This window comes from Lissotriton helveticus, chromosome 12 (assembly GCF_964261635.1).
Source record: "Lissotriton helveticus chromosome 12, aLisHel1.1, whole genome shotgun sequence".
Classification (NCBI taxonomy): domain Eukaryota; kingdom Metazoa; phylum Chordata; class Amphibia; order Caudata; family Salamandridae; genus Lissotriton; species Lissotriton helveticus.
The window spans coordinates 454,532,609-454,557,029 of NC_136073.1; the positions used below are offsets into that span (position 1 = coordinate 454,532,609).

Genomic DNA, 24,421 nt, shown 5'->3' on the forward strand with positions numbered 1-24,421 from the left:
CTAAAAATGTCGTGAAATGCAAATATTAGTAAACAAAAAATGTTGGTTAATTAGTTATAGGTTATTTCGAGAGGGCTGAGTCCAAGAAAATTTCGGTATATGTGAAACCTTGCTCCATCAGTGGTAACTTGGTTATTCTGTTAAACTGAAATACTTCCTGGGCTCTGGGAATTCATTGCTTAAGCACAGCACCGCCACGGATACTACGCAGTAACCACTGACTCTCCAATGACGTGGAGCAAAGTTCCCTTGATTCTACTCATTTTTGGAGGGTACAGGAGAAAAAGAATGTAGAACGTTTGAAAAACGCATAGGCTTCTAGTTGTGGCCTCCTACTGAAAAATTATTATTTTATTTGTAATTAAAATAGGAAAGAAAAAACACATTAAAGTTTGCAAACTTATAAAGAAATGAAGAAATTAAAGTGCTTTCCAGAGCGAGTTATTCTACAGCTGGGGAATTATTGTTTAACGTGAACTATTTGTCCTTTCCAAATGTATTTACTTTGTGATGGGTGATACAATTCATTATTTTTCTCAGAGATAAAACAGTCCTGACCACCCACAATGAGTTTGTTGCTGCTGGCCTTTAAACAAATTCTTCACCCCAGTCATACTGCATGCCTTGTAACAGATTGAGTAATACAAGCCCAGTTTTGTGCTTGCTGTCTCCTAGCCTGCTTGCCAGTCCTGAACACCCTCCAGATTGCACATAATAAACTGGAGACACTGGAAGATTTACAGCATCTCAAGGAGTGCCCAAGCATCAGCGTGCTGGACCTGTCTCACAACAAGTTGGAGGATCCAAACATTCTCACTGTTCTAGAGATCATGCCCGACCTGGTAAGCAGAACCTTCACTGACAATCTAGAGCTTGAAATGACTCATGATGTTGTGTGGCTGCATCCTATTTGTCTTTTATAAATCGCAATTTAAACAACATTAACACCGCTTTCTTTACACTCAGAGGCCTGGACATTCTGTGTCAGCTTTCTACTTCTTACTGCTCATGGTGTATGTGGCGCTGTTTGTATTTTTTTATCGTAGTCATTAGCTCTTTCATGGACGAATTTACTGTGAATCTGTTACTTCTCTACCAAGTTGGGATAAGGGGTCTGTTTTTATGCTTGTGGCATGTATGGCTTATTATAGCCTTATTGCCTACCGTAGTGGGCTATACCGGCTATTAAAGGCCCGCTGCAGCGTTAAAGGCATGAGCCGAAGGCGAGGGACTTTAACAAAGCAGCGGGACTTTAATTGCCGGTATAGCCCTGCTATGAAGAGCTATAAGGCTATTAGAACATTCTGCCACTAGAGAGCAGAATGTTCCAACAAATAAGACAAAGCATTCAGGGAGCGCGAGGGGATTGCAATCCCCTCAGGCTCCCAGAAGCCTTTGTTCACAGCCAGAGCTGTGAACAAAGAAACATTGGAATGTTGTAGCTCCGGGCTTATACCAGCCATTATAACCCATTATAAACCCGGAGCACTCCATTGTTTTCAATGGAGCTACCAACATTCCAATGTTCTAATATACATTAATGGGTAACTGTGGAAATGCCATGTCAAAGATTCATGAGTTCTGGTGATGGCCACGGTTGTGGGACTAGAAGTTCCAATGAAGGCCAGATGGCTGATACTGGGTATCACTGGTGAAGTAAAATGGCCAAAATACCTCGCTCTCTGTCTGACGTTAGCAACAGGGGTTGTAAAAAGAAATATTGCCAAAGCGTGGGGGTAAACAGACCTCCCAAATGTCCGGGACTGGGAAAATGATCTTGACTGGTGCCAGTTAGCGGAGCGCGAGGTGTATCAGGGTCCCCACTAATTCGTTAAAATTTGGGGTAGCTGGGTACATCACAGAGAGTCCTGAGGGAGGTGGTGGAGGGAAGGTCCAGAGATACCCCTTACCTTTTTAGGTTTCGCCTCGCCGAAAGGCTGCGCAGCAGACTTTCTGCGCAAGGCGAAAGCTTATGTCTAGAGATGTGTACTCATGTCCCGCCCCTTTATTCCATTGGCTAGCTCCATGAATGGAGGGTAGCCATTGGAACAGAGATCTGTCCGTCAATTGCGGAGCAGATTCGGGGGCGTTCCAGCCATTTTTACTCATCCTGCCCCTTTGACAACGTCATTGCGGTGGTGGACGGTTCCTATTTTTTTGGGGGGGGGAGGTTTGTTTTGGTCATTGCAGGCCGACCGCTGCCGGAAGAAGTCCAGGTGAGTGCTTTATCTTGCCTTTCTTGCCGTTTCCGCCCCCCCTCCCGCTGTCCGTGCCTTTCCTGCCCCCCTTCCCGCTGTCCGTGCCTTTCCCGCCCCCCCTCCCGCTGTCCGTGCCTTTCCCGCCCCCCCTCCCGCTGTCCGTGCCTTTCCTGCCCCCCCTCCCGCTGTCCGTGCCTTTCCCGTCCCCCCTCCCGCTGTCCGTGGCTTTCCCGTCCCCCCTCCTTGCCTATGTGTAAAACGACCAGCTTCCAGCAGTAACGTTAATTATTTCAAGGTGAAAGACTGGTATTTTTGCTTTTCTCCAGCGAGTTGTGTACGGAATTACGACTATGCCGCCTGCATTTCATTCAATGAATGCATTCACCTCCCCACCCATTGGTTCATCGCAGACATCAGCGGGATGTCGGTGTCTACGAGGAGTAATGAACACATTTGCCGTCCATGTGAAATCTTTTTCAGGGAAGTAGGGAATTGAACACTTGCCAGTTGATCGCGCTGTTTTCAGCCGTGGTCTCACAAGATTCTGGATTTTATTCTTTTCACAAGATTCTGGAGTTTATTATTTTTAAGTACATTCTTTACAGCGCTTGAAACTCCCATGCGGAAGCTTCGAAGCGATGCTGCGGTCACTGGAACGTGAACGGAGGGGACCGCAGAGAGGTACAAACGGTACCACAGGTCCGGGATCACCAGTGGAAGCTGCAGATAAAATACATTTTGGCTACTACGAGATGCCAAGTGGCAATCAGAGCGAATTGTTTGATTTGTTGCACCTGGCAGGAGCGGCACACACCATAGTGATGTCAAAGTCTGTTCGCGCAGATAGAGCCCTGGTAACAGAAATGTACGGACCCTTGTAGCTGTGGGGACAGAGGCAGCTTAACATTGCAGGAATGCGTTTTATGTCCACCCTGCAACAATTAAAACCGGTGGCCGGCTCCTGCGGTCTAATATATACAGTAAGCCTGAGGAACAGTGGGGGATTCAGATCGGCAGAAATCGGAGAGATACTTTGTCAGACGCACGTGCTCTCACTGTACACCCGCCTTCATTGGGGCATGTGCGTGTACTCAGTATGAGGTGTGTGTGTGCGTTTACTGTGAGGTGTGTGTGTGTGTATATATAAATATATATCCTCAGTATAAGCATATTTCTTTCACAGTCAGCACTCTGATAGATGTATGTTCGCACTGCAAGATGACCATTCTCTCCCTGCACAGTGTAACTGTGTCTTCAGCATAAGATACTTATCCCACTCTATGCATGACACGTGCCTCCGTTGTGAGATGTGCCAACACACAAGGCCTCTTCATAGCGAGGACTGCATTGCAAATGCTATAGGTCTCGCATTTGCGAGAGATTAAGCTATTGGCATTGTAAATGACAATGCCATTTATTTATTTTCAAAACCAACACATAAATAAAAATTGTCATTTACAATGCCAATAGCTCAAACTTTTCAAAAGGCGAAACCATTGCATTGTAAATGCTTGTTTGTCCGGGGAAACACATGGTATCCAAACTATTGTGCATGCAATATGGCCGATAGAGTAAAATGTTCTGTGCCTCCTGCGAGTGGCTCACTGTATGTACTTTCCATTCGGTCTGTATTGTTGTGAACTGAACAACTGCTTCATCAAAAGATTTAGTAAAAAAATATAAATAACAAAAGATACACAAGTTCTTTTGAAAAGGCGTTGTATCCCTGTGAATACTGTACCCGATTTGCCAACTAATCGGTAACAGTAACTGTATATACCTCGAATGTCTGGACGAATATGCTGTTGCCAATAAAAAATAAAGTTATAAAAAAACAGAGTGGGATGCATACTCACCCTTTCAACCTAAGTTTAGGACACAAAAAAACAACCTTCCAAAAATTTGTATTTCAGGTCAGGCTTGTGCATTTGTGCTAAGCAGAGCCTTGGGGACTCTAAATTATGTAGAGATGATTAGTATGAATAGCAGACAATAAGAATGGCCCTTGTGGATATTTTTAAGAAGGCTATCCAGATCATTTAAAAACAACAGTGTGTGTGCTGTGTGGGACATCGATAGAGATCCGTAGTAAGAGAATAATTGGTATTCCACCTGTTCGAAATCAGAGTGTGCCTTCCTTCATGAGAGATGCTTACATGATCTTTGCAAAATGTACCAAATAAATAATAATTCTATGCATCTACCACTTAATAAACTAATCTTAGAAAATGAAGCAGCCCTTGTATCCACCGAGCAAATTTTATGGGAATTAAAAAAATAATAATTTTGAGAAAATGTGTGTCACACAGAAATCGGTTTAGTAAAATGTGGTTCACTGCATAAGGACAACCATAACTGTGCTGTAATATATAATGTGTATAATGTATTAAAATCACTGAGGTTTACGGGTGTTCTTGTAAAAGTCGCCTTTTCACCAACCGCAAATCCATTTTATTTTGTGTTTGTTAAATATTTGTGTAATCTGATAGCAATGAAATGAAAATGTTTTGTGCCTTTAGTCTATGATTTTTAGTTTGATAACATATCTGAATGCTTTCATTAAATGTGTAAGTTCCGTCACTATTTGGAGTTTCAAACAATTGTGAATATGGGCTATATTGCGAATTACAATACACTTAAATGTCCGTTTTTCTCTTTCTTGCTTGTAGCGTGTGTTAAATTTGATGGGAAATGAAGTGATTAAAAAAATTTCAAATTACAGAAAAACCGTCACTGTTCGACTTCCGCAACTGACATTCCTGGATGACAGGCCGGTCTTTCCAAAAGACAGGTACAATAAAGATTGAATTTGGTATTCGTCTGGTGTTTTTTTGGTATTAATGTCCTGTTTTGAGTCAGGTGTATTTTTACACGATTATTCCCAATAAACCCTCCCTGCAGCATCTAATCAGTAACCCTGTGGAAATACTCCCTAGTACATGAATACTTGGTAGCCCGGGTTTCTGATAGATACATCTGCCGTGTGGATTCCTCACCTTGTGAATATCCCCTTGCGTCAGCAACATTCGGAAATTCTTTTGTAGCTTCGCGCCGACGTGGATCCGGACGTCACAGAGGCACGGCATCGCACGCGACCTCGCTGACGTCACCGGCGCCTATAACAGGCCCACGCCGGCGTGATGACATCAGTTCCCTTTTTTCCGCGTCGTCGACGCTAACGGTTTTCAGGGATCGTGTAGTAGCTTCCAGTAACTTTGTTACTATTTCTTCGTAATTGTGTCTTTCTTACATTTTCTTCGAGATGTCGTCGAAGAAGACGGGATTTAAAGCCTGCGGTGAATGTGGCAAGACCATGTCAATCACCGACCCCCACGAATGCTGTGTATGGTGTTTGAGCTCGGACCACGATGTCGAGGACTGTTCCTGTTGTAAGAAGATGACTCCAAAAGCCTTAAGAGAGAGGGAGACAAAGCTCCTTATGGCGAAACTCAAGAGCAAAAAAGCTAAGAAGTCGTCAAAATCTCGATCTCGTCGGTCGAGGTCGAGATCGAGGTCGAGGTCTCGTTCGAGGTCACGCTCGGAGTCATCATCAGCACACGCTTCGAAGTCTTCGAAGAAGAAACACAGAAGGAAGTCCCATGAGTCACGTCATCACTCTGGGAAGGACTCTAGCTCGAAACCAAAGTCCCAGATCAAGCTCGTGTGTAAAGAAGTGGAGGTTTCGGAGTCGGAACATGAAGAGGCTGTGCATCCAGTTTCACCCGAGCCTCAGGAACAGGTCCAATCTCCAATTCCATCAAATCCTTCTGGTCAGGAGGATGAAGGTGAGGAGCAGGGGGCTGGTGGAGCCGAAGTTCCGGCACCCGATGGTTCATCGACTCCGGCTCCGGCGCCCGAAGAAGAGGTCGACGTCGTATCGACTCCGCCTCCCCGGGAACATCCGAGAGGTCCGTATCCTGAGTTTCCGACTCCAGGTCAGGATCCTTCCCAGTTCCTGAACGCCATGTATGGTGTATATTCAAGGGCAATGTTCCCGTCTGGTGCACCTGTTGGTCCCACGGGTCCTATGGCCTTTAATCTAGGGGTTCCGCAGGCTTATGCCCCTGCACCCTTCATGCCCTTTATGCCGGCTCTACCGCCGCATTGGCATTTTCCGACACCACCGGTGTCGTCGACGCCGAAGCGCACGACGCCGGCTCCATCGACGCCGATCCCATCGACGCCGATACCCGTGACTCCGAGGCAGGATTCTGTCCGACCTCGTGTCGAGAAGCCTCGTCCAACGTCGGGCTCGACGCCGGCAGCGACCCCGTCGGAGTCGATTCCGAATCCTTTTACTTCGATTGTGAAAGAAAGGTCTCGGAGAAAGGCCCAGAGACTTTTAGAAGAGGAAAAATATGGGTATTCTGACACTGAGGAAGGAGAATTACAGGATTCTGAGGATCCCTTTGATGAGTTAGGTGAAGCCAGTGGTCTTGAACTGTCACCTGAATGGGAGTTGGCTTCTGTATCGAATGCTCCATCTAAGGATGTGGTGCCTTACCACACTGTGATTAAGAAGGCAGCGAGTTTACTAAATATAACTCTGCCTACAGCTGATTATAAACCCAATATTTTAACTGAGGTACTTCATTCACCCTCATCTGTGATCGAGCCTATGTTACCATTCAACGAGGCGTTGTCTGAACCTGTCTATGAGGTCTGGAAGAAACCCTTGACTGCTCCAGCGGTTTCTAAATCGGTGGCAAGAAGATATAGAGCTGCACCGGATGACCCTGCATTTTTAACAACGCATCCTCTTCCTGAGAGTTTGGTAGTGCAGGCTGCCTGTTCTAAAAAATCTGCTGGGGCATTTCCACAGGTTCCTGGAGACAAGGAATCCAGGAAACAGGACCAAAATGCTAAAAAGGTTTTTTCATCAGCCAGCATGGCATTGAAGTCAACCAATGCTACGTGTTTGATGGGGAGATATATCCATGCGTTGATGGACTCTGTCAACCAACTCATTCCAAAGGTTCCTGAGGATGACAGGAGGGATTTTCAAGAAGTAATCTCGGACACCCAAGCGGCTGCGAGACAGGTCATCCAGAGTGGTTTGGACACTGCAGACTCGGTGGCAAGAGTCATGGGTTCCTCTGTGGCTACTAGGAGAGCTGCTTGGCTCAAATCTTCAGAGTTTTCTGCTGATGTCCAGTCTGCTTTAATGGACTTACCCTTTGATGGTTCAGGTCTGTTTGGAAAGAAGGCTGATACTGCCTTGGAACGTTTTAAGGACAGTAGGGCCACTGCAAAATCTTTAGGCCTTCAATCCAGAGGTACTACCGGAAGACGTTTCAGAGGATTTGGCCGATCTTCCTTTCGATCTTACAGATCATTCCAGCAGCAGCAGCCTCAGCAGCAGCAGCAGAACATGCTGTACAAGTCGTACAGAGGCAGACAAAGACCCCGTCCTAGAGGTCGTCAAGCTTCCTCCTCCTCCTCCTCCTCCTCTCCTTCCCAACCCCCGGCCAACGCAGCAAAGCAGCCCTAGATCCGCCATTCCGGATCATGTGGGCCCAGTAGGGGGTCGGTTTACTCATTTTCTACAAGATTGGGAATTTATAACATCGGATCTTTGGGTTCTCAATCTTGTAGAGAATGGGTATTGTCTTCCTTTCCAGGAATTCCCTCCCAATTACCCTCCTTGCCAGGGTTATTGTTCAGAAGACCACCTGCTTCTCTTGCAGGAAGAAGTCCTGGCAATATTTCGAAAGGGTGCAATAGAGGTGGTTCCAGAGCAGGAAAGGGGTCAGGGGTGCTACTCCCGGTATTTCCTGATCCCCAAGAAAGATGGCAGACTTCGGCCAATCCTGGACCTCAGGATTTTGAACCTTTACCTGAAGCAGGAAAAGTTCAAAATGCTCACTCTTGCACAGGTTCTTCAGGCGCTGTTGGAAGAGGACTGGATGGTGTCGATCGACTTGCAAGATGCGTATTTTCATATTCCCATCTTGAAGTCTCACAGAAAGTATCTCCGTTTCACGGTTGGGTCACAGCATTACCAGTTTGTGGTCCTTCCGTTTGGCCTTACTACTGCACCTCGAGTCTTCACCAAGGTGATGGCAGTGGTGGCGGCTCATCTCAGGAGAACGGGGATTCATGTATTTCCGTATCTAGACGACTGGCTGATCAAAGCGGAGTCGCCAGAGAAGGTGCTCCATCATCTGCAAGAGACAACTCAGTTGTTGCACAGGTTGGGTTTTTCGATAAATGTACCCAAGTCTCACCTGGTGCCCTCACAGCGCAACCTGTTCATAGGTGCGGTACTGGACACAACCGTATGTCGTGCATTCCCTCCCCCTCAAAGAATTCGCGACATACGGGAGATGATTCCTTTATTTTACAATGGAGCGGTCGTTCCAGTCCTGAAGGTCCTTCGCCTACTCGGTCTGATGGCTTTATGCATTCTGTTGGTCAACCATGCACGCTGGCACATGAGGGCACTCCAGTGGTGCCTCCGCAGGCAGTGGTATCAGCACAACGGAGATCTCGGGGAGTCAGTGAGGATCTCCAGGGAAGCTGCAGCGGATCTGTCTTGGTGGAGCGTGGAAGGCAATCTGTCACAAGGAAAGCCTTTTCAACTTCCTCCAGCGGTGGCCACAGTGATAACGGATGCATCCACTCTCGGGTGGGGTGCTCATCTGGGAGACCTGGAGGTCAAGGGTCTTTGGTCTCCAGAGGAAAGGTTGCTTCACATCAACCTTCTAGAATTGCGGGCGATACGTTTGGCGCTCAAGGCCTTCCTCCCTTCCCTTCGCGGTCAGTCAGTCCAGGTCCTGACGGACAACACGACCGCGATGTGGTACATCAACAAGCAGGGAGGAGTGGGGTCGCAGTGTCTCTGCGTCTCTGGTCCTGGGTTCAGGACCATCAGATTTGTCTGATGGCATATCATCTGGCCGGGGTTCTGAACGTTCGTGCAGACAGTCTCAGTCGGCAGTTCTCTGCCGATCACAAGTGGAGGCTTCACCCGGAGGTGGTTCATGACATCTTTCAGATGTGGGGGACACCTCGGGTGGACCTGTTCGCCACTCACGAGAATGCTCACTGCCTGTCATTCTGCAGTCTCCAATATCCGATGCAAGGAGCCTTGGGGACGCGTTTCAGTTGAGTTGGAACTCATAGCTCCTTTACGCGTTTCCTCCCATACCCTTGATTCCTCGGGTTCTGAGGAAGATTCGCCAAGACCGGGCCCAAGTCATATTGATCGCCCCGGATTGGCCAAGAAGGGTGTGGTATTCAGACCTTCTCCACCTCTCCTCTCACCCGCCGCTCCGTCTCCCTTACAGGGCAGATCTCCTCTCTCAGATGGAGGGGCAGGTTCTACACCCCCACCTCCAGACCTTACACCTTCATGCCTGGAGATTGAGCGGGGCAACCTGATTTCTTTTTCTCTCCCTCACGATGTGGTGGATGTCATTTTGTCGGCCAGGCGTGACTCCACTAAGTCCATCTATTCTTATAGGTGGTCTAAATTTGTTGTTTGGTGCAGGGAGAAGTCTATAGACCCTTTGAGGTCCCATTTATCTGATGTGCTCCAGTTTGCCCTTTCCCTGGCCCAGCAGGGGCTTGCTGTTGCCACGGTGAAGGGATATCTGTCTGCGCTGTCGGCATTTATCTGTATGCCTGACCAGCCTTCTCTTTTTAAGTCTCCCATTGTTTTAAGGTTTCTGAAGGGCCTTACTAATAGGTTCCCTCCTACACCCTTTGTTGTGCCTCAGTGGGATTTGAACCTAGTTTTGACATTTTTGATGGGTGCTCCCTTTGAGCCTCTTCACAAGTGTCCCATGAGGCTTCTGACTTTGAAAACGGTTTTTCTCGTTGCAATAACCTCAGCAAGGAGGGTAAGTGAGCTTCAAGCTCTTAGTTCCAAGCCCCCATTCCTGACCATTCATGCTGAACGAATGGTTCTTAGGACCAGGGCTGCTTTTCTGCCTAAGGTGGTGACTCCTTTCCACCTTGGTCAATCCATTACCCTTCCTACCTTTTATCCTCCCCCTCACCCTTCCAAGGAGGAGGAGAGATTACACCGTCTTGACCCCAAGAGGGCGGTGTCTTTTTACTTGGACAGGACTAAAGACTGTCGAGTGGACGACCAGCTCTTCGTTGGCTTTGCTGGCTGCAAGAAAGGAAGAGCGGTCCATAAGAGGACTCTGTCGAGGTGGATCGTGCTCTGCATTAAGATCTGCTACTCTTTGGCTGGTAAGGACCCTCCAGAGGGTATTAGAGCACATTCGACTAGAGCAAAGTCTGCATCATCTGCTTTGTCTAGAGGTGTACCTGTTGAGGACATTTGCAGAGCCGCGACTTGGGCCTCCCTCCACACTTTCGCGAAGCACTACTGCTTGGATACTGAGGTGAGGAGGGACGGCCACTTCGCGCGCTCTGTCCTCCAAGATTTCCTGGTATAGCAGAGTGGACACCCTCCTCCGGGAGTGGGGACTGCTGTGGGACTCTATTCACAAGGTGAGGAATCCACACGGCAGATGTATCTATCAGAAGAACAAGTTACTTACCTTCGGTAACGCTTTTTCTGGTAGATACTATATCTGCCTGTGGATTCCTCACTGACCCACCCGCCTCCCCGTTGTCCACTCTTCTATGCCAGAGTTTCTATGATGTGTTATTTTATTGTCATGGAAATGTTTATTTCAAATGTTGTTATTGTATTTGCTTCACACTGTGTGTGTTACCTTGTTTCTATACTACGTATACTGTGTATATTTCTACTATCATCGGTCCGTCCGTGTGCCTCGATGGCACGGAAAAAAGGGCGGAACTGATGTCATCACGCCGGCGTGGGCCTGTTATAGGCGCCGGTGACGTCAGCGAGGTCGCGTGCGATGCCGTGCCTCTGTGACGTCCGGATCCACGTCGGCGCGAAGCTACAAAAGAATTTCCGAATGTTGCTGACGCAAGGGGATATTCACAAAGTGAGGAATCCACAGGCAGATATAGTATCTACCAGAAAAAGCGTTACCGAAGGTAAGTAACTTGTTCATTTCACCTGAAGATTTCAACCATTTTCAGCAGCTAAATACCTCATCTCATAATTCCGATGCTACTGACAACTAATGTCACCAGGCCTATCAGAATTACTCTGCCACTGAGAATGGGTGCCTATGACAACAGCTCTCTGGTTGATGGGATAAGTTGTGGGGCATAGTGATAATTACGAGCTTAACATGAATTTGACTATAAGTGAAGACCTTTCATCTGCAGTTGTCACTTCCCTGGCAGGCAGCAGGGTTAGACTGCCCCTTAGGGATATCAGGCAGTGCCCGACGGGCTCGTCTGAGTCAGTGTGCAGGCCTGTTTTATGGCCTTGAAGCCCTTTTTCCGTGATATTAAAACAAACCTTACCTGTAGCAAGCTCAAATGCATGCATTCTTCCATACTTTCCAAAACACATCTATAGCATGTCTGTCTTTACAAGTTCATAAATGCCAGAGTTTTCATACATTGGCATCTTTTTAGATCGAGGCCTACTAGACTGTGCAGTTGTCTGGTCTGCAAAGACTTTTTGGGGACATTCTGATAGCTTAACTGGGAATGCATTCCACCCAGGGAAGGCATGGCTTGGCAGTTCGGGCTGGACTGTTCCCTTGAGGCACAGGGTCAGACTGATTTGCATATGGCCATGTCTGAACTGGGGTGGCAGAGTGGGCTAAAGAACGGTGATGGATTAAACCCAGATCTTTTGACTGGGTGTGAGTGTTTGATTGGTTCAGATGCTCCGTCTATCACCACCCACTTTTGTACCGCTTTGTTCGCCATAAGTTGGCAGGGTATGCTCAAACGTGAGTCCCTGGCTCACTTTGCCACTGGATTCAAGCAAGCCTGGCTGAAGACATCTGAAATGCCAGAAACCGGTCCTAGGAAGCTTGATTCCGGTCCAGGGAAGGCATGGCTTGGCAGTTCGGGCTGGACTGTTCCCATGAGGCACAGGGTCAGACTGATTTGCATATGGCCATGTCTGAACTCGGGTGGCAGAGTGGGCTAAAGAACGGTGATGGATTAAACCCAGATCTGTTGACTATGTGTGAGTGTTTGATTGATTCAGATGCTCCGTCCATCACCACCCCCTTTTGTACCGCTTTGTTCGCCATAAGTTGGCAGGGTATATTCAGACGTGAGTCCCTGGCTCACTTTGCCACTGGATTTAAGCAATTATTACAGACAGAGGGGTCCCAGACTCCAATATAAAATGAATAGTATAAAAATGAAGATTGAAAGGTAAATTCAAAACATAAAGATCAATTGTAGTGCAATGTTTTATTCACAGTGCACTCTTATAACCTTTCCATGGTTACACAGTATAGCAAACAAATATTCAATATCAATTTGTGCCCGTAGTGAAAGGGGAGAAGGAGGGGAAGGTGTGTGGGGTACAGCTCAAGGTGAAAGGAATTGTGACTCACTTTACAAATAGTATGGCATTGGCAAATACATTGACATTCATGTATACTTTTAATTTAGATGGTCCCCATCTAACGGGACCTCAAAAAAATGTGCAAACATCTAAAACATTGTTATGTAAGGTCAAAATCCTTATAGGCTGTATCAATCACGCTGGTATTAGGAGTTGACAGAGTAGATGTCAGTCTACGTTTCGACCCAGATACGTGTAGGATAGTTGGTCCTTACAAGGCGGGTCTTCATCAGGACAAATAAGGGAAGGGCAAACCTCCTAAGGTCAGAAAGAGATATAAAGACTATTTATTGGAAGACTCAAAATGTCATGACATACCGGCGAAACTATCGCAGGTTGATTTACATTAAAAAAGAGAGGACTATAAATAGAGGCACATATTGTGCTCGCAAGGGACAGGACGTGATTACCTGCACCCTTGTACGTTAGAAAGGAACTGATTATGGCGGCGGTTATTCGTCGGCGATCTACAGAGAATGATTTAGAATGGAAAAACTCATGAGTGGTAACTGTGAGAGATCATAGGGAGCATTCTGAGTATTAGCATTTTACAATTGTTACCTGGTTCCGTGGAAACGGCTGGATTACTCAGCACAGCTAGTCTGGGGAGGTAAAGGTGTGGATCGGTAAGTCAGTCTACATGCTACAGATGTCTCTAAATCAAATTAAAGACCACATGAAATGAAAGGATTAGGGGCTGGTGGTTCGCTCACCCATTAGTTCAGAGCCGGAGAATGAGTAATTCGTCTTAGTGTCAGCAGAAACGGCTGGATTGTCGACAGCGCGGTTCTGGGGAGGCAAGAAAATAAATCAGTGAACCTGACCGCCACAAAAGTCCAATCGCAGGAAAGGATCATTGAAGAAGGGGAACCTCGGTCACGCAGTCAGCTTACCTAGTTTAGGAAGCTTGAACACGAAAAATCCGTCTTGTGGCTTGTCTCCATTCCCCGTAACCAGGAAGTCAGGCGGGGAAAGGGCGTGGTCACTTTAAAAGCCAAAGTCATAGAGGTGGAGAAAAGACTCGTCTTAAGACGTTGCCTAGTAACTGGTAGCGTCCCAGAGGGGAAGCGAGTTAATTGTAGGGCTTTGCAAAAGACTGGGGCCGTGTATTGACATAACGGATAATACATTGATGAAATAATGTACAATAAATTCTGTTGAGCCACATGTCGGTTAAAAATTATTTGCAGTGCGCTGTGGCATAGGGCTTGTACATAATGTACTCATTGACACGTTAGTCAGAGTTGTAAAATTGGTGACGTAGGGTTATCTGTCGCGTGAACCAATAGCGTGAACCTATCCCCAGGATGGTTAAAACGCATTTGTTCATTATTTTACTTAACAAACACACTTTTCATGTCTGCGTGGACCTACCAACATGGCGGTCAGACGCATTTACATATGTTTAACCGGAGCATACTTATTATATGCGTGAACCTGCCATCAAGGCGGTCGGACGCAGTGTACAACGTTAGCATCAGAGTCAAAAAAGAAGGATGACAGAGAGTGACAGATTAGATTTGTGGGAGTTTCCCACAACACAGAATGACAGGAAGGATTTTACAGGTTAGCCAGTTGAGCAAAACTACTTTCAGATTCATTGAGTCCATTGTGGACTGAATCAAAAAAATGTATCCATTTAAGTTCCCTGATGTTGAGAATGGGAATTATGTTACCACCCCTTGGGCCCAATTTAACCTGTTCAAGTACGGTCCACTGTAGATGTTCAGGTGAGTGATTCTCTTTTATGCAGTGTTCTACTAGAGGTGCTCCCTGAACCTTACAGCGTGGACTCAATGAATCTGAAAGTAGTTTTGCTCAACTGGCTAACCTGTAAAATCCTTCTTGTCATTCTGTGTTGTGGGAAACTCCCACTCTCTGTCATCCTTCTTTTTTGACTCTGATGCTAACGTTGTACACTGCGTCCGACCGCCTTGATGGCAGGTTCACGCATATAATAAGTATGCTCCGGTTAAACATATGTAAATGCGTCTGACCGCCATGTTGGTAGGTCCACACAGACATGAAAAGTGTGTTTGTTAAGTAAAATAATGAACAAATGCGTTTTAACCATCCTGGGGATAGGTTCACGCTATTGGTTCACGCGACAGATAACCCTACGTCACCAATTTTACAACTCTGACTAACGTGTCAATGAGTACATTATGTACAAGCCCTATGCCACAGCGCACTGCAAATAATTTTTAACCGACATGTGGCTCAACAGAATTTATTGTACATTATTTCATCAATGTATTATCCGTTATGTCAATACACGGCCCCAGTCTTTTGCAAAGCCCTACAATTAACTCGCTTCCCCTCTGGGACGCTACCAGTTACTAGGCAACGTCTTAAGACGAGTCTTTTCTCCACCTCTATGACTTTGGCTTTTAAAGTGACCACGCCCCTTCCCCGCCTGACTTCCTGGTTACGGGGAATGGAGACAAGCCACAAGACGGATTTTTCGTGTTCAAGCTTCCTAATCTAGGTAAGCTGACTGCGTGACCGAGGTTCCCCCTCTTCAATGATCCTTTCCTGCGATTGGACTTTTGTGGCGGTCAGGTTCACTGATTTATTTTCTTGCCTCCCCAGAACCGCGCTGTCGACAATCCAGCCGTTTCTGCTGACACTAAGACGAATTACTCATTCTCCGGCTCTGAACTAATGGGTGAGTGAACCACCGGCCCCTAATCCTTTCATTTCATGTGGTCTTTAATTTGATTTAGAGACATCTGTAGCATGTAGACTGACTTACCGATCCACACCTTTACCTCCCCAGACTAGCTGTGCTGAGTAATCCAGCCGTTTCCACGGAACCAGGTAACAATTGTAAAATGCTAATACTCAGAATGCTCCCTATGATCTCTCACAGTTACCACTCATGAGTTTTTCCATTCTAAATCATTCTCTGTAGATCGCCGACGAATAACCGCCGCCATAATCAGTTCCTTTCTAACGTACAAGGGTGCAGGTAATCACGTCCTGTCCCTTGCGAGCACAATATGTGCCTCTATTTATAGTCCTCTCTTTTTTAATGTAAATCAACCTGCGATAGTTTCGCCGGTATGTCATGACATTTTGAGTCTTCCAATAAATAGTCTTTATATCTCTTTCTGACCCTAGGAGGTTTGCCCTTCCCTTATTTGTCCTGATGAAGACCCGCCTTGTAAGGACCAACTATCCTACACGTATCTGGGTCGAAACGTAGACTGACATCTACTCTGTCAACTCCTAATACCAGCGTGATTGATACAGCCTATAAGGATTTTGACCTTACATAGCAATGTTTTAGATGTTTGCACATTTTTTTTGAGGTCCCGTTAGATGGGGACCATCTAAATTAAAAGTATACATGAATGTCAATGTATTTGCCAATGCCATACTATTTGTAAAGTGAGTCACAATTCCTTTCACCTTGAGCTGTACCCCACACACCTTCCCCTCCTTCTCCCCTTTCACTACGGGCACAAATTGATATTGAATATTTGTTTGCTATACTGTGAAACCATGGAAAGGTTATAAGAGTGCACTGTGAATAAAACATTGCACTACAATTGATCTTTATGTTTTGAATTTACCTTTCAATCTTCATTTTTATACTATTCATTTTATATTGGAGTCTGGGACCCCTCTGTCTGTAATAACCAATCACCCAGGTCCCACCGACTTTATGGGTTCAACCCTGTGTTCTACAATATACTGGATTTAAGCAAGCCTGGCTGAAGACGGCTGAAATGCCAGAAACCGGTCCTAGAAAGCTTGATTACGGTCCAGAGAAGGCATGGCTTGGCAGTTCGGGCTGGACTGTTCCCATGAGGCACAGGGTCAGACTGATTTGCATATGGCCATGTCTGAACTGGGGTGGCAGAGTGGGCTAAAGAACGGTGATGGGTTAAACACAGATCTGTGCATTTAAAGACAGCGGACACATGTCAGGCTATGTCCTCCAAAGGATCTTGGTGTTTACTTTTCTTTCACCGATTACAAAAGTGAGGGATTTATGTGACAATCTTGCTGGGTACTTGGGGTGTGCTGAAAGAAAGAATGTAGGATGTTATTTTTTTCGGCAGCCAACAAAATGTAAATATCTGATAGACACTTCTAGCTGAAGATTCCTTACCTTAGAATTTCCCAGGCATCAGGCTGGATCTGGAAACATTCTTGCAAGTAGTACCCCTTGCATGCGCCTTCAGGTGGCTCAATTCAGAGCCCAGTGACGTCATTGTTAGCGCCGGTTATGATGTTGCGGTCAGCTATATAGATGCCGCCCAGGCATGCGGACGTCAGTTTTTTTCTTTTCTCGCCAGATAAACACCGATCTGTCGCTTTTTGACAGGAATGTTTAACTTTTTGTAGACTTCGGAAATGTTTTCCCATCGTGTGCGATGATGTCTTCAAGGAAGAATGGGTTTAAATCATGTGGCGCTTGTCACCATGCCATGTCGTTTACCGATTCCCACCTGGTCTGTGTTTGGTGTCTCGATCACGACCATGACTCGAAGTCGTGCTCGAAGTGCCGGGCCATGGCTCCGAAGACCTTACGGGAGCATGCTTTAAAGCTCCTTGCGGCCCGGCAGTCGACACCGGCCAGTGAGACTTCACGGAGATCCCGGTGCCGATCGAAGAAGAGGCGGTCACAAGACCACTCCCAGAGACCTAAGTCTTCTTCCTTCCACTCAAGGTCCTAGGAACACTCGGGGAAGAGGCACAAGAAATGAAGTGCAAGCAGACTTCATCGTCACCTCAACTGTCGTCCGTTGATGAGAGCACTAAGGAGCACCGACACTGGAGGCACGGTTCTGCGGAGCCGGAGCTAAGGTCAACTTCGCGCCTCCCTCCTTTTTCGGTAGTTGGATCGGCCCCCACTCAAATTAAAGAGTCCCACGAGGCCATGCACCACATATTTGAGTGGGCTGACCCCTCTGGTGAGCCTTCGGACCTCACAGGGTCGGAAGGGGCCCCATCGGATTCTACGCCATTGACTCTGGCAAGGACCAGTGGGGCCTTGAGGATACGATTCCAGATCCGGGACGGCACAGGTCATGCCTACCCGACATGCCCCAGTGTCGGACCCAAAGTCAGTGCCTTCAGAGCTGCCAGCGCCCACTGGTGGTTCCAGCCCCATCCTCGTCCCTGACAACACCGAGTTGGAACGCTGTCGCTCGATGCCAAATCAAGTGCTGGCAGAACCGAGGGGTTATATGTTGTTGCCTGTGCATTTCTTATGATGTTTTCAGGCACAAGAGAGGATTGGGAGGGGTCTATGGACCCTTTAGAACACCAGGATGAGTCTGAAATGCAGATGGACTGGTATGAGGAACTTGAGGAAGCCATTGGAGTACCACATCCCCAATTACTGGCATGCTCTCACCACCAACTGTGGCTACAGATGAGGCAGCATCTTATGACATGGTGGTAAGGATAGTGGCTGAGGTCCTTTGACTGGAGTTGCCCTCTGTGCAGGTCAGGACTAATCTCCTGACCGAAGTGCTTCAGCCTGGGGCTTCCACCTCTGAACCTCTTCTGCCTTTTAATGAAGCACTGACGAGATGTGCTACTAGGCACATGTTCCAAGCTTAGCTCGGGGGCTCCTGTGAATAGGACAGTGGTGCACCACCATCGCCTAGCTCCGGGTCACTTAAAGTTCCTCAGCCAATGCCCCACCCCTGAAAGCTTGGTGGTGCAGGCTTCAACTCCCCAGGGCGTGTTACCGTCCACACCACCTGACAGGGAATCCAAGAGTTTGGAATCACTTGGGAAGAAGATGTTTTCTTCCTCCAGCCTGGCATTGCTGTTGGTAAATACTGCTTGCTTATTGGGCCGTTTCTCCTGTTCCTGCTGGGAGACAGCTGTGTAAGCACTGCCACAAGTTCCGGAGGAGGCGCAGGTTGTGCTCTCTCAGGCAGTCAAGGACAGGAGAGAGGCAGCAAAATTCACCATTAGGTGTGTACTTGACACAACCTATTCGCTGGGAAGAGCAATTTCATCGACAGTGGTCTTACGGCGCCACACCTGGGTTAGAACGTCTGGCTTTTCAGGCGATGTCCAGGCTAATTTGATGGACATGCCCTTTGATGGATACCGTCTGTTTTGAGAGAAGGCAGACTCAACTCTAGAGTGGTTCATGGAGTCTCGTGCATCGGGCAGATCGTTGGGCCTCTCCACTACACCTCATGGCCATTCTAGCTTTCGCCCCTTTCGTGGAAACGGAAGAGAGTTTCAGCTGCACCAGACCTATCCAAGCCACCATCGTGCGCAGACTTACCATGTTGTGTGTTAACGTGTATGTGCCTCATTCTTTAGCACCTCTTTCTCTTTTGTCTTACCCTTTACCGGTTTCTATCTCTCTGGTCATACCCTATAGATGTTTTCCATCTCACTCTAAACTGCCTTTTTCTTAACTTTCATATACCCGTTTCCACCTTTCTCACTCTCTAAGCTATTCCATTATTTCACTGGCATTCTCATATCTCTCTCTTTCTCTGCCTTCCACCTGCATCTCTGTAATTCCAGCCCCCTCTCCTCTGTCCTTCACCTTTCCTGGTGGACTTTACCACTCTTGACTCTGCAGTATTTTTCTTTCTCATCAATATTAAATGAGATTCTGAAACTTGGGGACACCTTTTCGCCCTTAGATTCCAATAATTCAATATTTTGAAAGTTTGTTGCTGGTGCTTCACTGGGTGCCCTATTACATATAGGACACATTTTCCCTGTTTGCGCCACAGCACACCATCAAACAGGTGTTCCATGCAGAAACAAAAAAAGTGTGCACTATTATGTTAAATGCGCTGCCCTCAGGGTAGCCACAAACCCATGCCTGAGGGCCGCGCATTCAAGGGAAATACAGAGTGGCTGCTTCAAAGCTGCTCAATGTTTCACTGTGCAGGCGGCAACCACTAGCACTTTTAAGAGATAGAGAAATCCCATTGCAGGCGGGTGCAGTGAGTGACCGCACCCTCCTGCAAGGGGATATCTGGGGCAGTCCATAAAACCCCCTTAAACCTCTTCAGAGGGCTGTCATCATGGGGCTCACTGACAGCGCTCCTGACAGTTTCTTTGCCTTGGTGCCTACATTCCATGATAAGGCGTGGGTGCAGAGGTAAAGAGATTCCCTCATTTGCATGGGACCACTCCCCTATGTGATTAGGTAATGCCCTCTACAGATAGTGCTGGGGCTCCATATGCACCAGCGCTATCTGTAATACAGAAGAGGCCGCCTAAGCGACTGTAGCCCCATCTGTAATACCAAACTACCCGGGGGCTCACAAGACGGGCACACATGGCTTTTGCGTCCCTGGGGCACTTTCTATAAATCTGCCCGAGGAAGACATGGTGAAAGAATGCACTGTGCAGCAGGCTATAGACAGGCAGCAGCTGCTCTGATTTGTTCTGTGTGCATATGCACACAGTCTGCAGAAGTGGATGAGGGTCCCCTGCAGGGTGGAGGTACCAGAGGGGCACTCTGCACTGCAGGGGACGCGGGGCCTTCTGTTACATCCCTGGGCTTGTGTGCTGAGTCTCTCCACCCACACTACCTACCTGAGATCCCTTGCTTAAGAGTTAAGCGCCGAATGTGTTTACTGGGCCCGGTTTGCCGAGCCATAGTATGACAGCCACAGGACATGCAAGACACATTTCTCCAACCACCATGTTTGGAGTTCCAGTAGCCCCTCCCGGCCCACTGACATAGAGATGAAATGGTTTGATCATAAATTCTATAAACAATATTTCTGGAATACCACTTCTAGAGTCTAAAAGTATTTTATTCTTTCTAAAACTATATTATTCTTTCTAAAAACTATATTATTGTTAAGGCTAATCTCTCAATGCTCTCCTCTAGCTAAAGTTTCACTCGAATCATGTTAAAATATAGAATGTCACAAGTTGGTGAACATGAGGGCACTTATCTGTAACAATTCCCCCCCAGAACATGTACTGTCAATGGATTCCCAATTGACCCTCCTCACCACTCCTTCCAGAATTAGATGCATTCTGTAGGTGCTTTACTATACAGTCTCCTACTCAAAAGAAAATTACATCTGTCAGTTATGGTGAACTTGGAGGTAAATGTGGGCTTTCATAGTGTAATCAACAGACTAGAGAAGGCAAACACCTTGTTTTAATATCTTCCTTCTAGAAATGGGAGATATTCTAAGTGTACTAATGTATAAAATATATCCACCCTTGACCAGTAAGTATCTTCTTATTCATCTGACCCGAAAGCCATGCTACTCAAATTGTACCATTTGAGTCTTTTCTGATGAAAGGACCTAAACTCATTCCCCCTAACAACTCAACCGTTTTACTTACACATGCATGTCTGTATGTGCCCTCTCCAAATAACATAACTTTGCTTATTGTCACCAGGGCGTGTGCAGAGGCATGGTTAAGAGGAGGCCGTCAAGCTGAAATAGAGGAGAGAGAAAAATGGGCATCGAGAGAAAGGAAGAAAATCCAAGACAGTATTGATGCTTTAGAGGCCATTAGAAAGAGAGCAGAAGCTAAAAAAAGGCAAAAGATGATGGAAGAATCAGGTATTGTTACTCCAAATATACAGAAGTACTTATTATATTTAAGGTTACATTTAAATGATAAATAACACAATTGTTTGATTTAATAGATATGTACTTACCAAACAGCATAAAAACATGCTTCTATGAAGTCTGCCGTTAGCTATGGCAATACTAGTAAAGGAAGAAAAACCATCTAAGAACAGCAAACACTGTTAATTAATTCATCTAAGCATCACGGTTCAGGCTGCGACCAAGAATGGAATTCAACCTACAAATTAGACTCCCTTACAACAACTACACTTTAAAATCTTGTACTCCGCTCTGAGTTTTTCCTTGCCTCTGCTCACCTCTCTCTTGTCACTCAAACTTGCTTTGAGGTAATGCTCTACAGTAGTGAGAAACTGACAATATTGGCACATGTTGTGCCAATAACGCTTTCAGAGTGTTTGCTACAACTGACATGAAAAAACATTTTTTTTAAAACAGTGCAGTAGGTCTACTTATCACGAACTCGCAGGCTCTGTCTGCTCGGATAACTCCATGTGACTATTCATTAGCGTTAAATACATTTGACTAATGTAGTTTTGGGGTTAAATACGCCTATTCATTATAATTTGGAAAGTGTATATCTTTACGCTAAATATTTATCAAAACCAGAGGTTGTCTCTGGATGAGGCTGGCATATAGCACGATATTGGACATCCAATGACAATGCCATAACGCTAATGTGGGGCGGAGAACCGATATACACCGCAATCTAAAAACATAGCGTTTATGTGGGTGATCCATTCTAACCAATGGTTATGAAGCTACAAGTGTCCATTCTTCCACATGATTATTTGAATATCTTTACACTAAGCCAAGTTACACTCATGCGTAGCCATATTGCAACATTTTACTAATTCTCATATGTATATGTAGTACTCAAGCATATCGCAGGGTTGGCATATATTGCACACTTAAGTGTATGTTATTTATATACAGTGATGTCTTACGCCTAGTTTCCTAATCCTATGTTTATATAATGTGTCTTGTGCAGTGTCTTTGATATTATGCACGCTAGGACCCTCGCAGTTCTAGGCATGCTTTAAAAAGGAATTGCGTAGTCTGCTGGGAGGTGTTAAGGTGTGATTATGAAAGTTATGACGTAATGCGTCCAGAGTGTGATTGTACACACAGTCGTCTTTAGCGCTGGTGGAACCCGGTGCAACAATGTATTTTGGCGGGCCCCCCAATGAACTCCTCTGATTCCCTCACTGTCACCCAGCAAAAGTGCCCCTCATCTATCCATAGCCACTCTCCTACATACATTTTATTTGTTTTAAAGCCCTGATAAAGGCTGGCTTCAGTAATCCACTCAGCTCTCAACATAACATTCAGATCTGTTCTTTGTAGCAGACAAACTAACGCTCTGCACTACTTTACGGTGAGTTAAAACTGCCACTGGACTTTACCAGGATCTTTAGTCACAAAAGTTATCTTTACATTTTTATTGCTGCATGAAAGATGGATACACAAGGAATCCTGCAGCAGATGCTTTTAAATCTTAAGTTATTGCTAACACAGCACCCCCTGCCCCCTCGAGGCTAGTGCCCCCCTACAGGTCAGCGCCGAGTGCGGCCGTACCAATCGCACTGCCATAATGCCAGCCCTGTCTACGCACATTTTTGAATGCTCAGTGTAAGAAAAGAACTCCCATATTCGAATTATTTAAATTTCTCAGTCCTTTCCTAATTTAATATCAATGTCTCCTAAAAACCCATTCATTCATCTATATCTCTTACAAATACTAAATGTTGGTGCAGTTTCCTGCCCCAACAAAAGGTTATGCTGATCCTCTCTGTGGCCGTGCGCTGACTTGCTGAATCGAAGCTGTTTTTCCTGACAAAAAACTAAAAGAGCGGTTTTTCTTTCAAAAGTGGGTGACTCATCTCAGTTTGACAATGCAGATAAATAAATAAATAAAGAAATAAAAAAGTGCAGGAGTCAAAAGTTTTTTTAGGAGTACGCTGCAGAATTTTGTGGTTTCTGAATACCAAGGCAGCTTAGTCTTGACTACATCTCATGTCCTCGACAACCCTACACTTCTTGGGCCCGATGTAGGTAAATGGCATTTACCGATTCGTAAATACCGAATTTTACCGATTCGGTATTTACAAATCGGTAAATGCTATGTAGGTATTTTTCAGATTTTATTACCGAATCTGTAACATTCGGTAATTACCGAATCGGTATTTACCGATTCAGTAGTTGCCATTGATTCCTATGTGACTTGAGGCCCATAGGAACCAATGTAAATTTCCGAATTGGTAAATACCGATTCGGTAAAATTACCAAATTTACAAGGGGGACAGGGTGTCATTTTGACACCCTGTTGCACCCCTGATTCAGGCTTGTGTGCCATGTGACACACATACATGCCCTCAGGGCATGTATGGGTGCCACATGGCACAGGTGTACATGCACAGATGTGCATGTACACAGGAATTCGTTATTTACCATCAAATAGTATTTGATGGTAAATAACGAATTCTTAAGGCCCTGTGGCACTGTTTTCAGTGCCACCTACATTTCAAATTACCGATTCGGTAAATTTACAGAATCGGTAAATACCGATTCTGTAAATTTACCGAATCGGTAATTTTTAAGCCCCCTACATCTGAAAATCCAAATACCTGTCGGTAACTGCCGAAATCGGCCGTTACCGACCGGTATTTGGTGACCTTGGGATTTTAAGGCTGCGGATTGGTCTCAACCCATGGTTAACAAATAAAGATCTGAAACTGAAAATGTTAGATCAGAAAGGGTGCTCTAGGTGTAACCTGGGATGTAAAGGAGACCTGTTACATATCCTACTCGACTGCTTAACACTATTGGAACAACGTAAACGGTGGCTGCGCCCCGTGTTCCTAAAATATGATATAAGAACGAGGGCACAGGCAGCCGACCTATTAACTGAAATTCCCACCGTTGATATCACAATTGCCCTTGGGAAATACATAAAAGTGGTACTGAATGACTTAAGAAATCAGGAATAACTTGTAGGATTGTATGAATCTTAATTTAATGAACTATTTTTAAATAAGGGAAACTACGGGGTTTTAACTGTAAATGCCAAGTTTTACTTTAAAGGCAATTTTATTAGCGTGGGTACCAGCATAAAGGTATGTAAGTGTCTAATTTCATATCGGATCAATTTATAATGTTTTATTGTTTTTATGTGAATATTTTAAACTGGTGATACTGTTTCTTGTATCTGTTTAAAGACTATGGTC

At 45.8% G+C, this 24,421-nt stretch overlaps 1 protein-coding gene across 5 annotated transcripts in view; it reads left to right on the forward strand.

Moving 5' to 3' along the window:
• DNAAF1 (dynein axonemal assembly factor 1) overlaps positions 1-24,421 on the forward strand; it is a 504,693-nt gene that overhangs the window by 389,662 nt on the left and 90,610 nt on the right. For all 5 annotated transcript variants that reach the window (XM_078669123.1, XM_078669125.1, XM_078669127.1 and 2 more), the window contains 3 exons: positions 676-842; positions 4,868-4,989; positions 21,001-21,167. In XM_078669123.1, coding sequence (XP_078525249.1) covers positions 676-842; positions 4,868-4,989; positions 21,001-21,167 — 456 coding nt within the window. The remainder of the gene's footprint in view (positions 1-675; positions 843-4,867; positions 4,990-21,000; positions 21,168-24,421) is intronic.